Source organism: Peromyscus maniculatus, chromosome 4, assembly GCF_049852395.1.
Source record: "Peromyscus maniculatus bairdii isolate BWxNUB_F1_BW_parent chromosome 4, HU_Pman_BW_mat_3.1, whole genome shotgun sequence".
NCBI classification, from domain to species: domain Eukaryota; kingdom Metazoa; phylum Chordata; class Mammalia; order Rodentia; family Cricetidae; genus Peromyscus; species Peromyscus maniculatus.
In genome coordinates this window covers 135,537,783-135,559,669 of record NC_134855.1, presented here as the reverse complement: position 1 = coordinate 135,559,669, position 21,887 = coordinate 135,537,783, and the positions used below count along the sequence as shown (strand labels likewise).

The 21,887-nt window shown below is 43.2% G+C and overlaps 1 protein-coding gene across 6 annotated transcripts in view; it reads left to right on the top strand.

Moving 5' to 3' along the window:
- Positions 1-4,567: 4,567 nt before the first annotated feature.
- Cpne1 (copine 1) overlaps positions 4,568-21,887 on the top strand; it is a 45,433-nt gene continuing 28,113 nt past the window's right edge. Inside the window, exons 1-2 of one of the 6 annotated variants that reach the window (XM_042276604.2) lie at positions 8,238-8,306; positions 17,961-18,010. Coding sequence is in view for 1 of the 6 variants with exons in the window: in XM_076571001.1 (XP_076427116.1) it covers positions 8,488-8,496 (9 nt within the window). In the remaining 5 variants the exon portion in view is untranslated. Of the gene's footprint in view, positions 4,669-8,166; positions 8,307-8,404; positions 8,497-8,602; positions 8,815-17,927; positions 18,011-21,887 lie in introns of those variants that run through there. The other 5 variants (XM_016006746.3, XM_076571002.1, XM_016006748.3 and 2 more) reach the window with 5 other exon arrangements.

Sequence of the window (21,887 nt, the reverse complement as noted above, 5' to 3'; positions counted from 1 at the left end):
ATTAAATAAGAAACACAGAGCCAAATGCAGAGTTAATAAATAGCTCAAGAGGTCAGAGCGATAGCTAAGAGCTAAAAACCTTACCCTTCACTGCCTCTGCTGTCCTACCTCTACGCAAAAGACCTAATTCCTGTGTGTTTGTCCTTTTGATTGACTTTCTGTTCTGCCTTCTCATTGGTTGTAAACCCAACCACATGACCTCGTCACTGCCCGTCTGTACAGACCTCCAGGTCTTCTATGGTTGGTATTGAGATTAAAGGCGTGTGTCTCCATGCTGGCTGTATCCTTGAACACACAGAGATCCACCTAGCTCTGCCTCCCAAGTGCACAGGATTGAAAATGCCAATGTTGGGGCTGGAGAGGTGGCTCAGTGGTTAAGGGCACTGGCTGCTCTTCTAGAGGTCCTGAGTTCAATTCCCAGCAACCATATGGTGGCTCACAACCATCTGTAATGAGATCTGGTGCCCTCTTCTGGTGTGCAGGCAATCCAGGCAGAACACTGCAAATAGAATAAATAAAAAAATATTAAAAAAAAAAAAGAAACTGCCAAAGTTAATCCCACCCATTTAGAAAAAGACCACTACCACAGTTTAAAGGCAAATTTGAATCAAGCTTTAATTAAATACTGGACAGGTGGATGGGCTCTGGTCAGGTCCATACCCAAGTTCCTGGGAAATGGCCCAGAATTACAGTTTGTATCCACTTAAGAAGGAAAACCCATAATTCATTGTATTTCCCATCAGGTCCAATCATGGACAAGCATACATCCTGACATACCTCCACCCTGTGAACCTCTGGCCCATATGAGATCAAGCAAATGGGTCAAACAAACTTACTATCTCCCATAAACAACAGCCTCCAGCATTTCAGGAACTGTGTGTCCTTGAGCAAGGGACTTGCAGTTCAGAGGCATTTTTGTTTCATGAATCTCTTAGGCATAGTAATTAAAACTTAAAATGTGGGGGAGGGGTGGGTGAGAGGGGGAGAACAGGGGAATCTGTGGCTATTATGGTGAACTGAATGGTGTTGTAAAATAAAAATAATAAAAAAAAATGAAAAAAAAAAGCTTAAAAACTTAAAATGTAACTTTGGCTCTCACATTAAGACATTCAGTCTCGACGGGTGGTGGCGGCGGCGGCGGCGGCGGCGGCGGCGGCGGCGGCGGCGGCGGCGGCGCACGCCTTTAATCCCAGCACTCGGGAGGCAGAGCCAAGCAGATCTCTGTGAGTTCGAGGCCAGCCTGGGCTACCAAGTGAGTTCCAGAAAAGGCGCAAAGCTACACAGAGAAACCCTGTCTCGAAAAACCAAAAAAAAAAAAAAAAAAAAGGACAATCTTGGTATTTCAGGGAAACAGCCATTATTGGACTAACTGGACCACAGTCTGTAAGTCACTCTGATAAGTCCCTTTTAATATATACATGTTCATTCTATTAGTTCTGTTCTTTTAAGAGAATGTTGCCTAATAAAGAGACTTGTCTCAAAGCAAGCAAACAAATTAAACCTTTATAAGGTTAAGGATATACCTCAGTTTTAGAGTATTTTGAGCTCTGAGTTCAGTGCCCAGTTCTGTAAGCAGACAAAAAAAAAAAAAAAAAAAAAAGAAAAGAAAGAAAAAAGTCTCAAAAAACCAAAGGGGAGAAAAAAATGTCTTTTTATTTTGAATGATTTTAAATGGGGCATGAAGGTGTATATCTATTATCTCAGTACATAGAAGCAGAGGCTGGCAATCTCATTTCAATGCCAACCTGGTCTACACAGCCAGCCAGAATTGCGTAATGACGCCTAGTCTCAAAACAACAGCAACATAAAGAGCTAGGCTGTGGTATCAGCTCTTGAGTCGCAGAGGTAGTAAAAGGGAAAAATCAGTAGCCATCTTGAGAGATGCTTCCCCCTCCCCTCCTCCAAAGGTATTTGCTGACCAGCAGTTTCAGAAGTGATCAGAAGTTGAACTTAAGGCTGCGACAATAAATCTCTGTATCTTGGACTTGGCAAAATAAGATGTGGGGAGTAATGGACTCAACTGACCAGAAGTTGACCTCAGAGGAGAGCAGGAATGTAACAGTAAATCTGAATGTGTCAACAAAAGCAGGACGTAGGGAGTAAAAATGTATGCCTCTAAGATACCCTGAATCCTGTTAGCAATTAGTAACCTTATGCTTACCTCACCCCTAACCCCCTAACCTCCTTGTCCAATCCCAAGCTGCATGTAACCTTTTCCTATATAAACCCCTTAAAGTGAGTGCTTGGGGCCGTTCTCCTCCACCCGCTGTGTGGGATGCTGGACACCGGACCAAGCTTGCTTGTTTTGTTAATAAAAACCTCTGTGTGCTTGCATCGGATAATGGCTCTGTGGTGGTCTTGCTTGGGGGTCTTGCAACCTAGGCACTACAGTAGGCAGATCTCAGTGGATTCAAAACCCAGCCTGGTTTACAAATAGAATTCCAGGCTAGCCAGGGCTACATACACAGTGAGTCTCTGTTTCAAAAACCAAAACAAAAATTTTTTTAATTTATTTAAATCTGTGTGTGCGCACAGAATTGTGTGTGTGTGTGTGTGTGTGTGTGTGTGTGTGTGTGCGCGCGCGCGTGCGCGCACACAATTGTGGGCAAGCGCGAGCATCAGTGCACAAGCATGTGTGTGTTTACGTATGGCTCACTTGTGGAGATTAGAGAACAGCTTTACAGAGTCAGTTCTGCTTTTACCTGGGATTTTGGGATTGAATGCAGGTCAAGGCCTTACAGCTGGTGTTTTTTATCTGCTCAATCATCTCACTGGCCCTGCTTTACTATTCATTTATCTATTCATTTTTAAAATATATTTTATTTTATTTTTATGTGTTTTTGCCATGCATGTCAGGGTCCCCTGAAACTGGAGTTACGGACAGGTGTGAACTGCCATGTGGGTGCTGGGAATTAAACTCAGGTCCTCTGGACGAAGAGTCAGTTCTCTTAACCCCTGTGCCATCTCTCCAGCCCTTTTTTTGGTTTTTTGAGACAGGATTTCTCTGTGTAGTTTTGATGCCTGTCTTAGATCTCGCTGGCCTCAAACTCACAGAGATCCACCTGGGTCTGCCTCCCGAGTGCTGGGATTAAAGGCATGTGCCACCACTGCCGGCAAATCTGGAGTTCTCAGATCAAAGGAGATTTATTTGCCCCAGAGGGACAGAGGTCAGGGATAAGGGACAAAGACATGAGATAGAGGACGAGGGAGAAAGGAAAGGGAACCAGGGAAAGGGGGCAGGGGTATTTGTCCCAGAGGAAAAAAAGACTGCCTCTGAATAGGGGAGACAGACGTGTCTTATAGGAAAATGGTGGTTTATAAAGGTACATGGGGAAACCCCATGTTAAGATTGTTATGCCAGATTTCGAAGACCACCAAAAGACCACCATGGAGACTGAATCACATATGTAAAAGCAAAGAGCCTTTATTTCAAGCTCCAAGCTTGGTCTCTCTGTCCCATGCAAAGGTGTGAGCAGAGAGCCCCAGCCCAGACAAGGTGGGGTTTTTATCATAGCAGAGGTTGGGGTGCGGGGATTTCTAGGGTTCAGGACCCTGATTTTAGCTGACATTTGTGGTGATATTTTGTTGTACCTAATAAAATTTGCCAGAAGATGAGTGGACAGAACAAGTCACTAGATTAAACATAGAGGTCAGGCCATGGTGGCACACACCTTTAATCCTAGCACTCTGTCTAGATCTCTGTGAGTTCAAAGCCACCCTGGACTACATGAGATTATTCAGTCTGGGAGAGAAACAGAGCCAGGCAGTGTTGACACATACCTTTTAATCCCAGTACTTGGGAGTCACAGGCCTTTAAACCCAGCACTTGAGATCTCAAGCCTTTGCTACCATTATTTGGGAAGCACACACGCCTTTAAGGTGTAGCGAGCACATATCCCAGTTATGGGGGAGGAATAATCACTCTTGATTCAGACTTGGTTTAACACTCATTTATTCACACAGTAAGATTACAAGCACTGTTCATCCTGTCTTCCAAATGGAAGCAGGAGTACCTCTCCAGGTGTACAGGTCCGGACTCACCACGTCTGTTCCTCTGGATCTTGGGTCAGCCTCCCTCAGGTCAGCCACGTCTGCACTGGGGACAGGACCTCACGTCTCTGGCAGAGGAGAGTCGTCTCGCTCTTTTCTATTCTTTCCTGGCTGGGTTTCTAGTCTTATCCCTACTTCTACACATAGCTTATAGCTTATCACTCCTCCATTTGTGGTTTACTTTTTTTTTTTTTTAAGTATTTATTTATTTAATATGTATACAATGTGCTGTCAGCGTGTCTGCCTGCAGGCCAGAAGAGAGAGCGCGTCAGATCTCATTACAGATGGTTGTGAGCCACCATGTGGTTGCTGGGAATTGAACTCAGGACCTCTGGAAGAGCAGCCAGTGCACTTAACCTCTGAGCCATCTCTCCAGCCCCATTTGTGGTTTACTTTTGTCATTCTATTGCTTATCACTCTTGACCAGGGTTGTTCACCCTAGGCCTTACATGTGTTCCTTACAAAGGAAATGAAATGGCTGGGCGGAGAAAGGCATATATATAAGGGGTGAGGAGACAGGAACTAGAAGCTCTTTCCGCTGAGGACTCAGAGGCTTTCAGTCAGAGGATTCGTGGAGATAGGATCTTGCCTTCCATCCGGCCTGAGGATTCGGTAGTGGTGAGAATTTTCTCCAGTGGCTTGTTCCTTTGTCTCTCTGATTTTTTAATATTTACCTCAATATTTGGCTCCAGGTTTTTGTTTTTGTTTTTAATTAAAAGACCATTTAGGATTCATGCAACAGACATTTTGTCTAGAAGTATAGGGAATGTTTGGAATGTCAGGTATTTCCTGTTAGATATGGGCTCTCCCCAGGGGGTGGTCAACTTATGGCTTTTCCTGGGTCCAGATGTTGCCTGCCAGATGCTGTGTCTGGGCTTCTAAGCCTGTCATGGCAGTTGTGTGGTCCAGCTGTTTTGGGCCTCCTTACAAGGATATGGTGTTTAATTTTAATTCGGCATGTTAATTAGTTGAGCTAAAGGGGTCTTTTGATTGTTGGATTTCAATACTTTGAAGCTGGACTTTGGTAGTCAGTCTCAGGGGGAGGGGTTGGCCAACTAATGGAATGGACCCTGGGGGGCTAGCTTCTGGGATGTAATCTAACAGTTTGTAGTAAGGCAGAGGGAACTGGGGAGGAGGGCAAGGCCTTTCAGAGCCACATGCTCGAGTGGGCGAGTGTCCTCTCAACCACTGTGTCTGGCCCCGGTTTCCTTCCTTTTGAGAGTTGTTGCTTCACAATTTACTTGCATAAGATTCAACTCATGTCTTCATGCTAGCAAGACAAGCCTTTATCAACAGGACCGTCCCCCACAGCTCTTTTCTGTTTTCTAAAAGGAGCGTCTACTCTCTAGACGAGGATGGCCTCCAAGTTGCAACAGTCCTCCTTCTTGGGTTTCTCCCACAGGCTCGATGGCATGGGTTTAGTTCCCAGAACCCAAGTAAAAAAGCCAGTGTGGTGGCTTAAGCCTTTCACCCCAGTGCTGGGGAGGAGGAAATAATAGGATCCCTCAGCTTGCAGGCCAGCTAAAAAGCCAAACTGGCAAGCTCCTTCAGTGAACTTTCCTGAGAGACTTGTCTTTAAAAATATAGTAGAGTGGGGTTGGGGATTTAGCTCAGTGGTAGAGCACTTGCCTAGCAAGTGCAAGGCCCTGGGTTTGGTCCTCAGCTCTGGAAAAAACAAAAAAACAAAACAAAACAAAAAAATAAAGTAGAGAGAGAATAAGATACCTGATGCTGACTGACTTCTGGCCTCCACACACATGAGCACATGTATACACACACACATACACAAAGGTGTGGTGGGATACCTTAGTTGTAAAGTGATTACCTAAGCATGCCTGAAGTGCTGGGCTGAATCCCTGTTACCTTAATATATATATATATATATATATATATATATATATATATATATATATACACAGATGTGTATATGTAAAGGGTAGGTTTTGTTTCATTTTCTTTATTTTTTGATGTAGGCTGTCACCATATAGGTCAGGCTGGCCTGGAACTTGCTACGTAGACCAGGCCTCTGCTTCCCTGTGTGGTGTGTTTCGCATAAGCTCGCATATATACGTTTGTGTATGGAATGTGTAGGTTTGTGGGTTTGGTTTTATAAAGCAGCTGTTATTTGTTTACCAGTATAGGCACATTTTGCCTAAAGGTTGTTGGGGTTGTGAGAATTTGGGGCCCAATTTTTGTTTGTTTGTTTGTTTCGAGACAGTTTCTCTTTTTAGCACTGGCTATTCTGGAACTCACTATGTAGACCAGGCCGGCCTTGAGAAATTCACCTGCCTTTGCCTCATGAGTGACGGTATTAAAGGCTTGTGCCACCACCATCCAGTTTAGGCTCCAATTTTTATAGTAAGCCGTTGCTTCATTTTCTGACTTAGAAGACTCGATCTTTGACAGAGAGACTTTCATTGACGTGCAGGCTACAGGACTGTGAATATAGCCCCCTGGTAGAGTACTTATTTGTTTAACACGTGAAAGCCTAGAGTTCAATTACCAGTTTTTTTTTTTTTTTTGTTTTGTTTTGTTTTATTGGTTTTTCAAGACAGGGTTTCTCTGTGTAGCTTTGGAGCCTGTCTTGGAACTGGCTTTGTAGACTAGGCTGGCCTTGAACTCATAGAGATCTGCCTGCCTCTGCCTCCCTAGTGCTTGGATTAAAGGCGTGTGCCACCACAGTACATATGTGGCAGTCAGAGGATAGCTAGTGGGAATTGGTTCTCCCACCACGGTGTCCTAGAGATTAAATTCTGATCTTCAGCCCTTGCAGCACGAACCTCTCACATGTTCTAGCTTGGGCTCTAAATTCTCCTGCCTCACCTCCTATGTGACGGAATTACTGGTGAGCTCCACTACATCTGGTTATTTGGTGCCTGTGGTGAACCTAGGGCTTCATGCATGCTAGTCACGAATGCTACGGTTTGCTACATCCCCAGCCCTAGGAAAAATCTCACTATGTAACCCCGGTACTCCCTTTGTAGACTAGGCTGGCCTCGAATTTATCCAGCTTTGTACTTTGTATCATTTTTTAAAAACTGGGCATTGAGGCCAGGCGGTGGTGGCACAAGCCTTTTTAATTCCAGCACTCGGGAGGCAGAGGCAAGGGGATCTCTGAGTTCAAGGCCAGACTGGAGTACAGAGCGAGTTCCAAGACAGAGTTCCAAGACAGAGTCTACCTGCCTCTGCCTCAGATATGCTGGGTCTAAGGGAGTGCCCCACCATACCTATCACTATATATATTTTTGAGACAGGGTCTGGTGCAGCCCAGGACTCAACGTATAATGAAATACTGGTGATTATGTGGGCCACCACGGTAGGTTGAAATTTTGTTTTTGTTTTTCGTAACAGGGTTTCTCTGTGTAATAACCCTGGCTGCCCTGGAATTCTTTGTAGATCAGACTGGCCTCGAACTCACAGTGATCCTCCTGCCTCTGTCTCCTGAGTGCTGGGATCATGAGTGTGTGCCACCATGCGCACAGCGGTTGAAATCTTTTTTACTTCTTTTTAGATTCATTTTGATTTTATTAATGTCCGTGTGTTAGGTTATGTGCACATTGACTGTAGGAGCCCTCGGAGGCCAGAGGAGGGCGTTAGATCTCCTGTGGTTGGAGTTACAGGTGGTTGTTAGCCACCCAGCGGAGCTCATCGGAGCTCATCCAACAAGTCCTCCGGAAGAGCAGTAGGAGCTCTTAACTACTGAGCCATCTCTCCTGCCCCAAGGCCGAATATTTTCAATAGTCAAAAAAAGAAGGGAAAAAAAAAAAATCAAGCTTTTGCTCGGCAGCGAGTCTCTAACCAAAGCCACAGTTTGGGTCTTTTTAGTCCTCAAGACAGTTCTGCAAGGTGGTTCACCCCTTTCACAGAGGCTCAAAGAGCCCCGCAACGGACCTCGGACTCCAGCTTCCGGCCCGGTTTGGGAACAAACTCCGCACACAGGAAGGGATTAAAAAGCCCCCTCCACCACAAACACCTGCAACTTCCGAGGTTTCCCCTGCCCGCCCCCAAACCTCAGCGCGCCTGCGTCTCCCCCCAGGTGACGTCGACGGCCCCGCCCCGCCCCCTCCTGGAACGCGGAGCGGCCGGGCGGGCGGGCGAGCGAGCGGGCGGCCATTTTGTGAGGCGGCATCGGAGGCGCTGGCTGCAGTGGGGCTCCGGGAAGCCGCTCGGGCTGGGGCTGTCGGCCGCGGGGCTGAGGCACTCGCGCGCGGGGGGTAACTCGGGTCTGGGTTCTGGTGCCGCGCCAGCTCTCCCCGGTAAGACTCCCGCAGCCCCGGAACGGGCGGGGCTGTGTGGGGCTCGAGCCGCCTCCTTGGTGCCTCGGGGCGGGGCCTTCCCAGGCCTCGGAGCCCGCGGCCGCGAGCGCCCGACACAAAAGGGTCGCGGCGAGGCCGACGGGGGTCCTGGGGTGCCGCTTCCGCTCTGCGGCCTCCGAGGATGCGGAAGGTGCGGCCGGCGTGCCGAACCGGGGACGAGGCCGTGGCGGGGACGCCCCGGTGGTCCCGAGGGCAATCGACCGGCGCTGCGTGGCCCCGCGGCCTGCGAGCCCCCGGGGCGGGGGGTTCCGGTGAACACGCCTGCACGCAGCAGAGTGGGGAAGGCTTCCCGGGCTGCCGGCGGGGCCGAGGGTTTTAACTCCCCCTCTGCCCCGAAGTGAGGAGGTCCCAGCGGCCTGTGACCTGCAAAAGGGGGCTACCCTCGGGACACCTGGGAGGAGCGAGCGCTCCTGGAAGGCCAGGAACCGGCCGCCTTCAGGGGCTGAAGGTGCACGGGTTGCAGCGAAGGGCTTCCTATGTCCAGCGCTGAGGAGGGCCTTGCTGGGTAGCATAGGGAAGCCGGAGCCGCCCTGGAGCTAAGGAGGAGGGGGTGAGGTCTCGAGAATTGTAGCAAGGATAGCAGGTCCTTGGTCTGCAAATGGGGAGGGGGCTGCTCCCTGCTGCCCCTCTACTGCACCTTTGGGGAGGAGCTAAGGGAGGAAGGAGGGTAGGTGCCTTAGATAGCTGTCTGCAGGTTGGCGGCGCTAGTTGGCAGCGGTGGAGTAGATGGGAAGGCAGGCCTTTAAGGATCCACAGGTTAGTGGTGGAGTCATGTAGCGGTTTGGAGCCCGGGGCAAGCCCGTGGACTCCAGTGTGTGTGTTTCACAGTGAAAAGTTTGAAGGACTCCCAGGCAGTCTGTTCAGGGTTAATTCAGTGCAAAAGATTCATTCATTCTGGTAGATAGTGTATGTAGAGAATTTCAGGCTGTGTTGCAGTATTCTGGGTCCTAAAGCCTTCTTGACTCCTAGATTCACACAGATGACTGAATGTGTGCAGTTAACTGGCAGGAATCATCTTATGTTCTTTAAGTTGATGCCAGTCTACATAACCTGGTGGGACAAACTAGAATGGCAACTGAAGAGAGAGACTGCGTGGACTGTTTCTTCAGGCTTCTTGGATAGTTTGAAATGCAAATTTTGGTGAACTTCAGTCTTAGAAACGAAAATTGTTCGGGACCTTGTTAACCACTGTATACTGTTAGAGTGTTAAAGAGCATTTGCAGTTGGAAAAAAATTAATGGAAATATAAAACTGATGTTTTTGAAATTTGTTACGTTTGTTGAGACGGAGACTTGGATTTGGTGGAAAGTGATTGTGTCTGGACGTTTTTCTAAGGCTATTAAAAATTGGAAGAACTGCTCACATAACTTTCCTAAAGTAATTTTTGAAGGATATGAAATGTTTGTGTTTAGGTGAGTTCACAAGGCTGTGCTTAGTGTGTATTGAATAGTTTATTAAAATATGTTACATTTTTATTATCGTCTTATGCTTGATTAAATGTTGGTCACTGTGGGTTGTAATGCATTATTTCAATTTTATGTTCAAATCTGTCAGGTGAATATGTGGCGCTTTAGAAACAACTGGTCGTTATTGTTCTAGACAGCAATACACTTTAGGCTTCTTTTACTCTTTTGTGACATGTTGAATGTTTTGATTCACTGCCTATTGAAAGTTTTGGACTTGGTACTATTTTTGGGTGTAAAACTTCATTTTATACTTCTGTTTTATACTGTGGCCAAGATACTAGAATCCAGTGCTAGTATTGATAGTCCTATTCCAGTTTGCAGAAAGCCACTCCACTGTTTGATTTGTGAAGGTTTGGTTGTTTTTTGTTTGTTCCTCATTGAAGATAGGATCTTGTCAGGTAGCTTAGGCTGCCATTGAAATATTTAGTAAGCCCCCGGAGTCACTGGGATAATAGTTGGCTGGCAATATTTAATTTGAATAAATGATTTCTTCTGAAAATGTTGTTAGTAATTGGTTACACAATGTGTACTTTTAGAAATCTCTCCAGTTTAAAACCTAAAGCCCTGTCTACTTGTTTTTTCAGTTGTATGGGTGTTCTGCCTACATGTATGTCTTATGTTTCATGTTCATGCCTGGTGACCTCAGAGGCCATAAGAGGGTGTCAGATCCCCTGGAACTGGACTTAGAGGTGGTTGTGAGCTGCCATGTGGGTGCTGGGAATTGACCTGGGTCCTCTGGAAGAGCAGCCAGTGATTTAACCACTGAACAGTCTCACCAGCTCTAGCCTACATATTCTTAATGAATAAAACTCATAAAAATGAATACTTGCTAAAAGTTTTAGGTTAGACTACACAGAAAAAATAATTTCACTTGTAGTTCTAGCAGTTTCACTACCAGCCACCTATGTACCCTTTGGTTGGCGTGAAAGTAGATGTGGTTAGTTAGGCTAGAAGCAATATTTTTGTTTTGAAGTATAAATGAATTAAAAAGGACATTTTTGTTGGTATAAGTAATAACTTAAAATCTTGGCAGGAGGGGTGTTTTATTTCAAATGTCTTGATTTACTACTGTCTCTGAGTACTAAATGGAACGTTAATGTGAAAATTCAGGATTATCCATTTTTATCAGTGTCAGAAGAATGTATTCATAAGAATGGTCCCAGGGTCTGAAATGCGTTTTATTTGGTGATGGGGGACAAACTCGGGATGAAGTGTGGTTTCATAAGGACTCTGATGCGATTACACTGCTGATAACATTGTGCCTGTTGTAATAGAAACTTTGTTACTGGTCTCTGAGGTGAACGTTTAAGGGGTTGCTGGGATTTCTTTTGGATCTGAAGTATGTAGTAGCTCTGCTTTACCCTGATTCCTGTTTATTGCCAGATGAAGAGTGGAAAAGCTGGAGTTTTAGTTTATACCTTTTCTTCGTAATGAAAAGGTTTGTTGATGGACTTTTTTTACTTTGAAGTTGCAAATAATCGGAATGGCTGGTAAATAGTTTATCTTGTCATAATAAGCAAATACTTATAATTTATGTTTGTATCTAGTATCTGTTGTATTGAAGCAAACATCTGTTAGGAAATGAAACGGAAAATAGACTAAACAAGCTTGTTGTTTTAGGTCTTTTGAACTATATCAATGGATCTGTGGCAAACCAGGGTCAGTTTTCTCCTTGCCTGTCCCTGTACTTTATATAGATAAAATGTGTATGTTTATAAGATAAGAGTCTCTGTGTAGTCCAGTCCAACTTCAGACTCTCAATCTTCTCCCTCTGCCTTCAAAGTGCTAGCATTGCATGTACACATTGTCTAGCTACAAATACCTGTTTTTATTTATCTTTTCGAGACAGGCCCTGGCTGTCCTGGAACTCCTGTAGACAAGGCTGGCCTCGAACTCCAGAGATCCACCTGGCTCTGTCTCCGAGCTTTGGGATTAAAGGCACGTACCACCACATATGGCTCAATACCTTTTTTTTTTTTTTTTTTTTTTGCATAGAATTATTTCACTCGTGTCCTTCCAAAGTTCAACAGAGCTTCAGGTGAGTGGGACAGATTTTTTTTTTTTAGTTTGGAATCCTGTATTAGGCACTAGCTGATATTTTAGCACATAGGAATAAGCAGACTTGGAAAACAGTGCTCCCTCCGTTGTTTGTGGTCTTGGGGCTGGAGAGATGGCTCAGCAGTTAATATATATATTCTTCCAGAAGACCAGGGTTCAGTTCCCAGAACTTACATGGCAACCCAGATCCATCTGTACCCCCAGTTCCAGGGGGTGTGACACACTCTTCTGGCCTCTACCAGTACTTTGTGCATGTGGTGTGGGCATGTAGGTAGAACATGCACACACATAAAGTAATAGAAATACTTTGTGAACTGATAAAAATGACTGGTCTTTACAGGGTGAGTAGCTGAAACAAAAGTGATATAGTTTTCAGTTTCCATTTGCCTTCCTTGTGAAAGAAGAGCTGTGCTAGAAAAGGTCTGAAGTGCTGGTACTTAGCCCTGATGTGTACAGTTCTCCTTGGTATAGGGGTGCTTCAGATGGCACTTCTTGTGTGGGGATTGATTCTGTACTGTAAGCTGAACAGAAATTGAACGACACATTTGCTGAGATCAGCTGGGCTTTCAACATTTCTTGATGTAATAAGAATTTTCCTTATTGTTAATTTCTTGGAACCTTGTAGATATAGGGAGTTCCCTTTGGGTATAACTGCTGACCTAAATTTGTCCTTCTCAGGGTGGATGTGGGATGTCTTGTGTCTGAAAGGGAAGAAAAGTGTTAGGAACCTCAGTTCCCTCATATGTGGGAGATAAGCTCCAGGCCCATACCCTGTGTAAAGTTTTTGTTCCTACCTTTTTTTTTTTTTTTTTTTTAAGATTTATGTATGTATTTATTTATTTATTTATTTTGTTTTTCGAGACAGGGTTTCTCTGTGTAGCTCTGCGACTTTCCTGGAACTCGCTCTGTAGTCCAGGCTGGCCTCGAACTTACAGAGATCCGCCTGCCTCTGCCTCCCAGTGCTGGGATTAAAGGCGTGCGCCACCACCGCCCGGCCCTCATGTATTATGTATACAGTGTTCTGCCTGTAGGCCAGAAGAGGACGCCAGATCTCATTATGGATAGTTGTGAGCCACCATGTGAATGCTGGGAATTGAACTCAGGCAGGACCTCTGGGAGAGCAACCAGTGCTCTTAACCACTGAGCCATCTCTCCAGCCCCTCCTACTTTGTGTTTTTGGATACAAGATTCTCATTATATCCTGGCTGGACTTGAATTCCCTGTGTAGTCAGCGTTGGCTTTAAACTCAGGATCCTCCTGCCTCTTGCCTCTTGTTGCACTGAGGTTATAGGCATACACTACTACACCCTGCTATACCGGATATATATATATATATATTAAGATTTATTTATTTATTATGTATACAGAAGAGGGCACCAGATCTCATTACAGATGGTTGTGAGCCACCATGTGGTTGCTGGGAATTGAACTCAGGACCTCTGGAAGAGCAGTCGGTGCTCTTAACCTCTGAGCCATCTCTCCAGCCCCTATACCAGATATTTTGAATTAGAATCTCAGTAGGTGTCAGATGTTTAGCAAAAAAAAAAACAAACCAAAAAACAAAACTAGAAAATAACCCTGGTTCTGTAGCTCTTAGGGTTGAGCCTTTATGCCATGAGAGATAAGTATTGCCATAATTGTTCTTGTTCCTTTATTTGAAGCAAACTTTCTGTTTTGTTTTTCCCTAGTTGTAGAAACTGCTAGGTACAGCTTTTGGTTTTGTATTTTTTGAGACAGGTTTCTCTGTATAACCCTGGGTGTCCTGGAACTCACTCGTAAAACAGGTTGACCTCAAACTCAGAGATCTGCCTGCCTCAGTCTCCCAAATGTTGAGATTAAAGATATATACCACCACACCTGGCTTACATACAACTCCCCCCCACCCCCAGACAGGCTTTCTCTGTGTAGCTTTGCGCCTTTCCTGGAACTCGCTTTGTAGACCAGGCTGGCCTCGAACTCACAGAGATCCACCTGGCTCTGCCTCCCGAGTGCTGGGATTAAAGGCGTGCGCCACCACCGCCCGGCCTACAACTTTTAAATGAAGAGTTTAATTAGGACCTGTGAGACAGCTCAGTGAGTAAAGGTACTTACTGTCAAGCTTGACCACCTCATTTTAATCTCAAGGACCCATATAGAAGGGTCTATAGAATTGATTTCCAAAAGTTGTTCTTTGATCTCTACACACATAGGCTGTGGCTTTTCTTTTTTTTTTTTTTTCTCTTCAAGACAGGGTTTCTTTGTGTAACAGTCCTGGCTATCTTGGAACTCTGGTTTGTAGACCAGACTGGCCTGGAACTCAGATCCACCTGCTTCTGCCTTCTGAGTGCTGGGATTAAAGGTGTGTGCCACCACTGACTGGCAGCTATGGCTTTTCTGACACACACAAATACAGGAAGGAAATAAATGTAATTAAATAAAGAGTTTAAAAAAATGTACAGCTGGCCAGGTTGTTCAGAAGGTAAAAGGCTTTTGCCACACAAGTCTGATGACCTGAATTTGGTCCCTAGAACCCACCTAAAGGTAGAAGGAAAGGCTCAACTCCATAGAGTTGTTCTCTTACCTCCACACAGTTGTGTGTGGTACTTGTGCACACATATATCATGTACATGTACACAATGATTTGACGAAGGCTTACATTCAGTTAGGATGGATTTGTGCAGCATGCTGAAGATTAATATACTCTAGAATTTAAAAGCTTGGTTTTTTTTTGGCAAAACTCACTGTTGTGTATAATATTTTAGGTTGCTAGGAAATGTTTGCTTTGTCCTTGGAAAAGTTTAGAATAACATGGTTTTTAAAATTTGTTTTATTTTTTGGTGATTAAAAAGTATTACTGTGGCTTACTTGATCTCAAGGAATTTTAATAATGAGTATCATTCAGATAAGTAGTTTTATTGGTAATCTCAGTACCAGAGAGTGGCAGGGTTTTCTCATTCTCTAAAGTTAAAGATGGAGTTTGTCTGGGACCTTGGTTCAATGCATAAAGCTGTGGAAGCATGAGTACCCTCAGAGTCCATGTAAAGGAAAAAGAGGTGGTGATATCTGTAATCTCAGTGCTCCTATGGGGAGATAGGTGGTAGAGACCGAGTCCTGGGAAATTCATGTATTCAAGCCTGATGTATTGCAGCTGAAAAACAACAACAACAAAAGAAGCCCTTTCTCAAGGTGGAAGGCAAGTACTGGAACCCAAGATCCTCTTCTGACTTCCACAAGAACACACCCACCACCCCAAGACAGGGTCTCTCTGTATAGCCCTGGCTGTCCTGAACTCACTCTGTAGACCAGGCTGGCCTCAAACTCACAGAGATCCACCTGTCTCTGCCTCCCAAGTGCCTGACACATTTTTTTTAAATCACTGTTTTAAAAAGTGGTGGCATGTGCCTATAATGCCAGAATGGGCTACAGTGTGAGACCTTCTCCCAAAACAAACTTTCAGTGGGTCTTGGTGGCATGTACCTGTAATCTATCTAGCACTTGAGGAATGGAGACAGGATGATCAGTACTTAAGGCCAGTCTCAGTTACTGAATTTGAGACTGGATTTGACTGCCTGAGACTTGTCCCCAAAACAAAAACAACTAGTGTATTTGAGCCAGAAGGATTTCCAGCCTGATTTTTTTTTTTTTTTTTTTTTTTTGTGATATATATTTTTTATTTTACAATACCATTCAGTTCTACATATCAGCCATGGGTTCCCCTATTCTCCCCCCTCCCACGCCCTCCCCTTACCCCCAGCCCACCCTCCATTCCCACCTCCTCCAGGACAAGTCCTCCCCCGAGGACTGTGATCAACTTGGTAGACTCAGTCCAGGGAGGTCCAGTCCCTTCCTCCCAGACTAAGCCAAGTGTCCCTGCATAAGTTCCTGGTTTCAAACAGCCAACTCATGCAATGAGCCCAGGACTCGGTCCCACTGCCTAGTGGCCTCCCAAACTGATCAAGCCAATCAACTGTTTCACCTATTCAGAGGACCTGATCCAGCTGGGAGCCCCTCAGCCTTTGGTTCATAGTTCATGTGTTTCCATTCATTTGGCTATTTTTTTTCAATAATTGAGTAAAACTGAAATTTATTATATGCCACAGTCATCCTAGGGACCTCCATGCTATATATATAGCCTCTATGGTTCTATGGGTTGTGGTCTGATTGTTCATTTTATATCTAGAATCCACCAATGAGTGAGTACATACCATAACTGTCTTTCTGGGTTTGGGTTACCTCACTCAGGATGATTTTTTCTAGTTCCATCCATTTGCCTGCAAATTTCATGCTTTCATTGTTTTTCTCTGCTGAGTAGTACTCCATTGTGTATATGTACCACATTTTTTTCATCCATTCTTCCGTTGATGGGCATCTAGGTTGTTTCCAGGTTCTGGCTATTACAAATAGTTCCAGCCTGATTTTTTTAATAAGATTTCTATTTATTTATTTATTTATTTATTTATTTATTTATTTATTTATTTATTTATTTTACAGTGTTTTGTCTGTATGTTGCTTACAGGCCAGAAGAGGGCACCAGATCCCATTACAGATGGTTGTGAGCCACCATGTGGTTTCTGGGAATTGAACTCAGAACCTCTGGAAGAGAGCAGCCAGTGCTCTTAACCTCTGAGCCATCTCTCCCGCCCTTTCAGCCTGATTTAAAAAATAAAATAATAGGGCTGATAAGATGATTCAACTTAGTTCTAAGCCAGATGATCTGAGTTCCAGCCCTGGGACCCACATGGTAGAAGGTGAGAACCAGCTTTCAGAGTTGTGTAACTTCCACATGCATTCTGTGGCATGCACACATATACACACATGTCCATACCAAAAAAATGTTGAACTGAGGATAGAGCTCAGTGGTAGAGGGCTTGCCTAAAATATATTAGGCTTAGATTCAATCTGGGACTGCTTGTACCCCTCCCCCCAAAAAAAGGTTAAAAATTAAAAATACACTTTGAAATGACCATTTAAATATAATTAGGGGGCTGAAGAGAAGGCTCAGCAGTTAAGAGCACTGGTTGCTCTTTTAGAGGATCTGGGTTTGATTTCCAGCACCCAAATAGTGGCTTACAGCTGTGTCTTAACACCAGTCTCAGGGACTCTGAAGCCCTCTTCTGGCCTCTGGGCATTTACATGTTGCACAGACATAAATGCAGAAATACATCCATACACATAAAAAATTGAATAAAAAATAGTCCTTTGGTTGTGAATTGTTAATAACTAGTTTGGAAGAAATTACTCAGAAAGATAAGTACCCTGCTACCCTGTTTGTGTTTTGGAAAGTATTACTATATACTAAGACATTTGCAGGAGAAATATTTTGCTTTTGAGACAAGGATTTGCTGTTGGACTAGGTTGGACTTAGAACTCAGTATGCAGCCCAGGTTAGTCTCGGACTTAAGTAGTATTTCAGCTCCTGCTCTTGATATTGAGGTTACAGATACACTTTAGATGACTTTTTAAACAATTTTTTTGAATTACGTTAAAAGAAATCTCAGTATGTTGAATATAATGGAATTAGTACTTCGAGACAGAACTTGCATTTTAGTTGTATTGTGATCTGTGATATTGAAAGAGTAATTGCAGTGGTTTCTGTGAGTATCCCTGATTTGATGATAATTTGTCCAGGAATTGTTATTGTGCAAATTTGTTTTTTCATCACAAGTTTGGTGAGAATTTAGGAAAGTAAGTTGAGGTTGGACATGTTAATAGACTTTTATGGAATTTTCTGGATTGTAAAAACAATAAGTGATAAAAAGCAGTTAACATCTGAAGCTGAGCTTTAGTCCTGTTTTTACATTTATTTTTTCGCTATATGGCATATTCTTTATATAAGTACCTAATGGCATATTCTTGATAGAATGGTTCTCAGAATTGGAAGCAGTTAAAAATGTGTGGGATTTTGGTATCTCTTTCCTTAAAAACAACAAAGCTGTACATTCTTATGAAGTGCTCCGCTGGTTTCAAACTCTTCTTCGTAATGTACAGTTCAGTGTGGCCTGTGCGTGTTGTTTTGTTTCCTGCATTGATTTTTGCCTCCATTTATTCTCTATTGCAGTCTAAAAGTTGGTTTTAATTGGGTTGCCCACAGGATTGACTTGGCCTCTACTTCTTAAGAAAATACATCTCTTGTTTCACAAGGTAAGAGATTTTGAATAGAAGGTTTATTTTTATACAAAATAAAATGAGATACCTTATTAAGAAATAAGAAAGTAGATGTAATGTGCGTGCGAGCGTGCGAGCGAGCGAGCGAGCGAAGCATGTCTGAGGGATAGGGTGGGATGAACAGTTGCTTCCTCTGAGTCTGTTGTATTTATATGGATACATTTTTTATTGTTAGGTAGTAAGCATTATAGATGAATTGTAGATTCCCGCTTTTCTTGGTATAGTTATTTATATTTCCTAGAAATACAAGTGTAAATGTTAGGTAATAGTTTGTGGAGTGTTAATTTTAAACCTTAGCAATTGAATTGAACCTTTTGTTGAAGGGAAAAGCCAGACTCAAGCTAGGTTAATAGCAGAATGACAGATGTCATTTCATACTTTTCAAAACCTAACAGTGTTTCTTGTCAGATAGCTTTAGGAGCAAGTCTTGTACCTTGCTTGGTTTAATTCTCCAGCCCTTTTCCAGCTGACAATCCTTTTTGTTTTTTTGGTTTTTTGAGACAGAGATCCGCCTGCCTCTGCCTCCCGAGTGCTGGGAATAAAGGCGTGCGCCACCACCGCCCAGCCCAGCTGGCAATCTTAGGCAGAGTATTAATAATCAGAATGTTTCGTGGGTGCCCTGTACCAACTTTCAGTAAATCTCTTTAACAGTAGAGTTTAGAGACTTACTGTGAATGCCATTTAGGCTTGTGTTTAATCTCTGTTCTTGGGACCATTTCAAGTTCTCATCTTATTCTTCAATTCAAACTAAAGTATGTATCTTTTTCTCAGGTTTTGAATACCTGGTTTACCTATATGATGTTTCCCCCATAGAAAGTGATGGAACCGTTTTTGAAGTTTAACAGGTGCCATCACAATTTGCACTTAAACACCTTTCAGATTCAGTAAGGAATGTGAATTTGACTCAGTTATTTGGAAGTATTCTGATAAACTTTCATATTGTCTGCTAAATAGAAAACCGAGAAAGTCTGTTGTTGCTGATCTTTATTTCTTTTTTTCAGTTGTGTGTGTGCTTTGTGAGTGCTGGTGCAGGGACACACATGCGGAGGTCATAGGGGGTCATAGGGCAGCTGGGGAGAGCCTTTGATTGTCTGTTTGTGCATGCAGATCCCAGGGATCCAACCTAGGTTTTTGCTACCTGAGCCATCTTCCCAGCCCTCTTGTTGACTCTTGTAGTTCATATCTGAAAAGCTTTACTCACCCACTCCACCTCCCATTTTTAGTGTGTTATGATGGTCTTATAAAATATTTTCTATTTGCTAGTCCATCATTCCTGATTAAATTTGAAGATTGCTTTTGTCTTTGTGTATAATTGTGTGAGAAAAACTATGAAGGAGTAGGGGATATAAGTCAGTTGGTAGAGTGTTTGCTTAGCAAGCACAGCTTGACTCAGCCCCCAGTATCACATACACTGGGTTTAGGTAGCACATCCCAGCACTAGGGAGGTAAAGGCAGGAGGATCCAGAAGTTCAGGGTCATCTGGCTATATAGCCAGTTTAAGAGTAGGTTAGGCTCCATGAGACACTGTCTCAAAAAAGGAAGCCATACTTGAGGAGTCAAAGAGGAGAAACCAAACAAACGAGTAAGAATGTTAACAGTACAGAATTTGTCATCATTTCATTGTGTTGGTTCTGTTTGTGTAAGATGTAAAGGTCAGTGGTTCTTAACTGTTTGCAAATAGAATGTGATTCTAAATATACCATGGTTATGTTTGATTTTTTTTAAAAAATTTCTTCAGGTATAGTAAACAGTGAGGTGTGGTTTTTTTTTTTTTTTTTTTTTTTTGTTGTTGTTGTTGTTTGTTTTTGGCTACTCAAAAAGTCTTAAAATAGAACATAAAGCCAGGAATGGTGGTATGCCTTTTAATGCCAGCACTCAGGAGGGAGAGCAGAGGCAGATGGATCTCTCTGCGTTTGAGGACAGCCTGGTCTCCCTAGGGAGATATCTGCCTGCTTCTGACTCCTGGATGCTGGGAGTAAAGGTGTAGGCCAACACAGCCAAATTTGTCTGTCTCTCAAGTGCTGCCCTATTACTATTATTAAAGAATTATTTTACGTATATGAGTATTTTGCTATGTATATATATATGTACCGCATGTGCCTGGTGCTCATGGAGGACAAAAGCAAGTATCAGATCTCCTGGAACTGAGTTAGAGGTGGTTGTGAGCTACTAGGAGGGTGCTGGACTTCAGTACCTCTGCAAGAGCAGTGAACACTCTTAGCTGCTGAGCCATTTCTCCGGCTGAACCCTATTATTATTATTATTATTATTTTACAATTATTCGTGCGTGCATGCATGCGACTTAGTTGTTTCTCTTAAATGTGTGGATCCTAGGGATGGAACTCAAGCTGAGCCATCTCACTGAGCCGTCCTCCCCACCTTTTATTTATTTTTTTGAGATAGGTTTTGCTGTATAAGGAGATCAGTGAGCAACCACAGATTCAATAGGAGTTAAATTGAGTCAGAGGCCCTAATAGTGAATTATACATTAATGTGTGTAATCTGTGGTGTTGCTCTTGAATTCAAGATCCTCCTGCCTCAACCTCTCAAGTACTAGGATAATTGACATTCACCACCATACTGAGCTTTTGTGGAATTGGGCATGCTCCTAGAGCTTTATGAGTGCTAGGCAGACATTCTACCAACTGATGTATTTTGTTTATTTCTTTGAAACTGAGTCTCACTCATTATGAAGCCCTCACTGGCCTGGAGCTGTGTAGAGCAGCATGGCTTCAAACTCAGAAATCCTCCTCTCAAGTGCTGGAATTAAAGGGAGTGCTACCATGTCTGGCCCAAGTTGGTTTTTGTTTGTTTGTTTGTTTAAGATTTAAAAGTTGTTAAAAAAAATTTAATGCAAAATTTGGTAGAGTCACTAGATCTGAGTTTTGGTTAAATAGCCATGGTGAATAGTGGTGGGACAGGTTCCACTTTAGGGTGATAATTGCAGGTTAACTCAGATTTTGGCTATTCTATTTAGTATTTCTTTGGGTTCTCAATATGCTTATAGTAAACCCAGAAAGAGAGAAAGAGTGTGTGTATGCATGCATGTATGTGTGTGTACACATGTGCACTTATATAAGCTTGTGTGTACAGGCAAAGCCTGAGAGGATGTCAGGCATTCCATTGGAAATAGACTGACAGTTGGGGGTTCCAGCTAGTTTCAGCTGTATGCATCCACATGCATGTGGATGCAGGGAGAGAACTCATGTTCTTATGGTTGTACGTACAGCAAGTGCTCTTACCCCCCTGAATCATCTCTGCAGCCCCAGATATTCCTTTGTTTTAATAAAACTATAAAATAAACGGAAAGTTTCACTACGAAATAGGGAATCTGTTATCATTTGAGATTTCTGGTACTAAGGATTGAACTCAGGGTCTTGTGAATGCTTTCACATTTGAGATATGTCTTTCATTTTGTTGTTAGGTATTTGTAGTCCAGGATCATTCCAGTTTTCTGGTTTTTTTTTTTTTTTTTTGGCTTTTGAGATTGAGCCTTATAAGGTATCACTCTGATAACTATGAAATTGTAAAGTTTAAAAGGAAGATGTTGAATCAGTTTTAAATATTAATTTTGATGCATCCTTTGCATGATTTCCCCCTATATATTTGTATGCATTTCTTTTAAATCTCACAGAAGGTCTAGTGCTCTGAATGATGTTTATTGTGACTTGATTGTCCTATAGTTTTTCTTGAATCTTTTGAATCTTGGCCTGAAATTCTTTATAATTGATTCCAGAATTAAAGCCTTTGGAAGTTGAAATTGTTCAGATAGTTGAATGATCTAAATTAAAGACATTATGATAGCTTGAGGGAATGCTTGTGGGATAATATGGTAGCTGGTCATTCTTGCAAC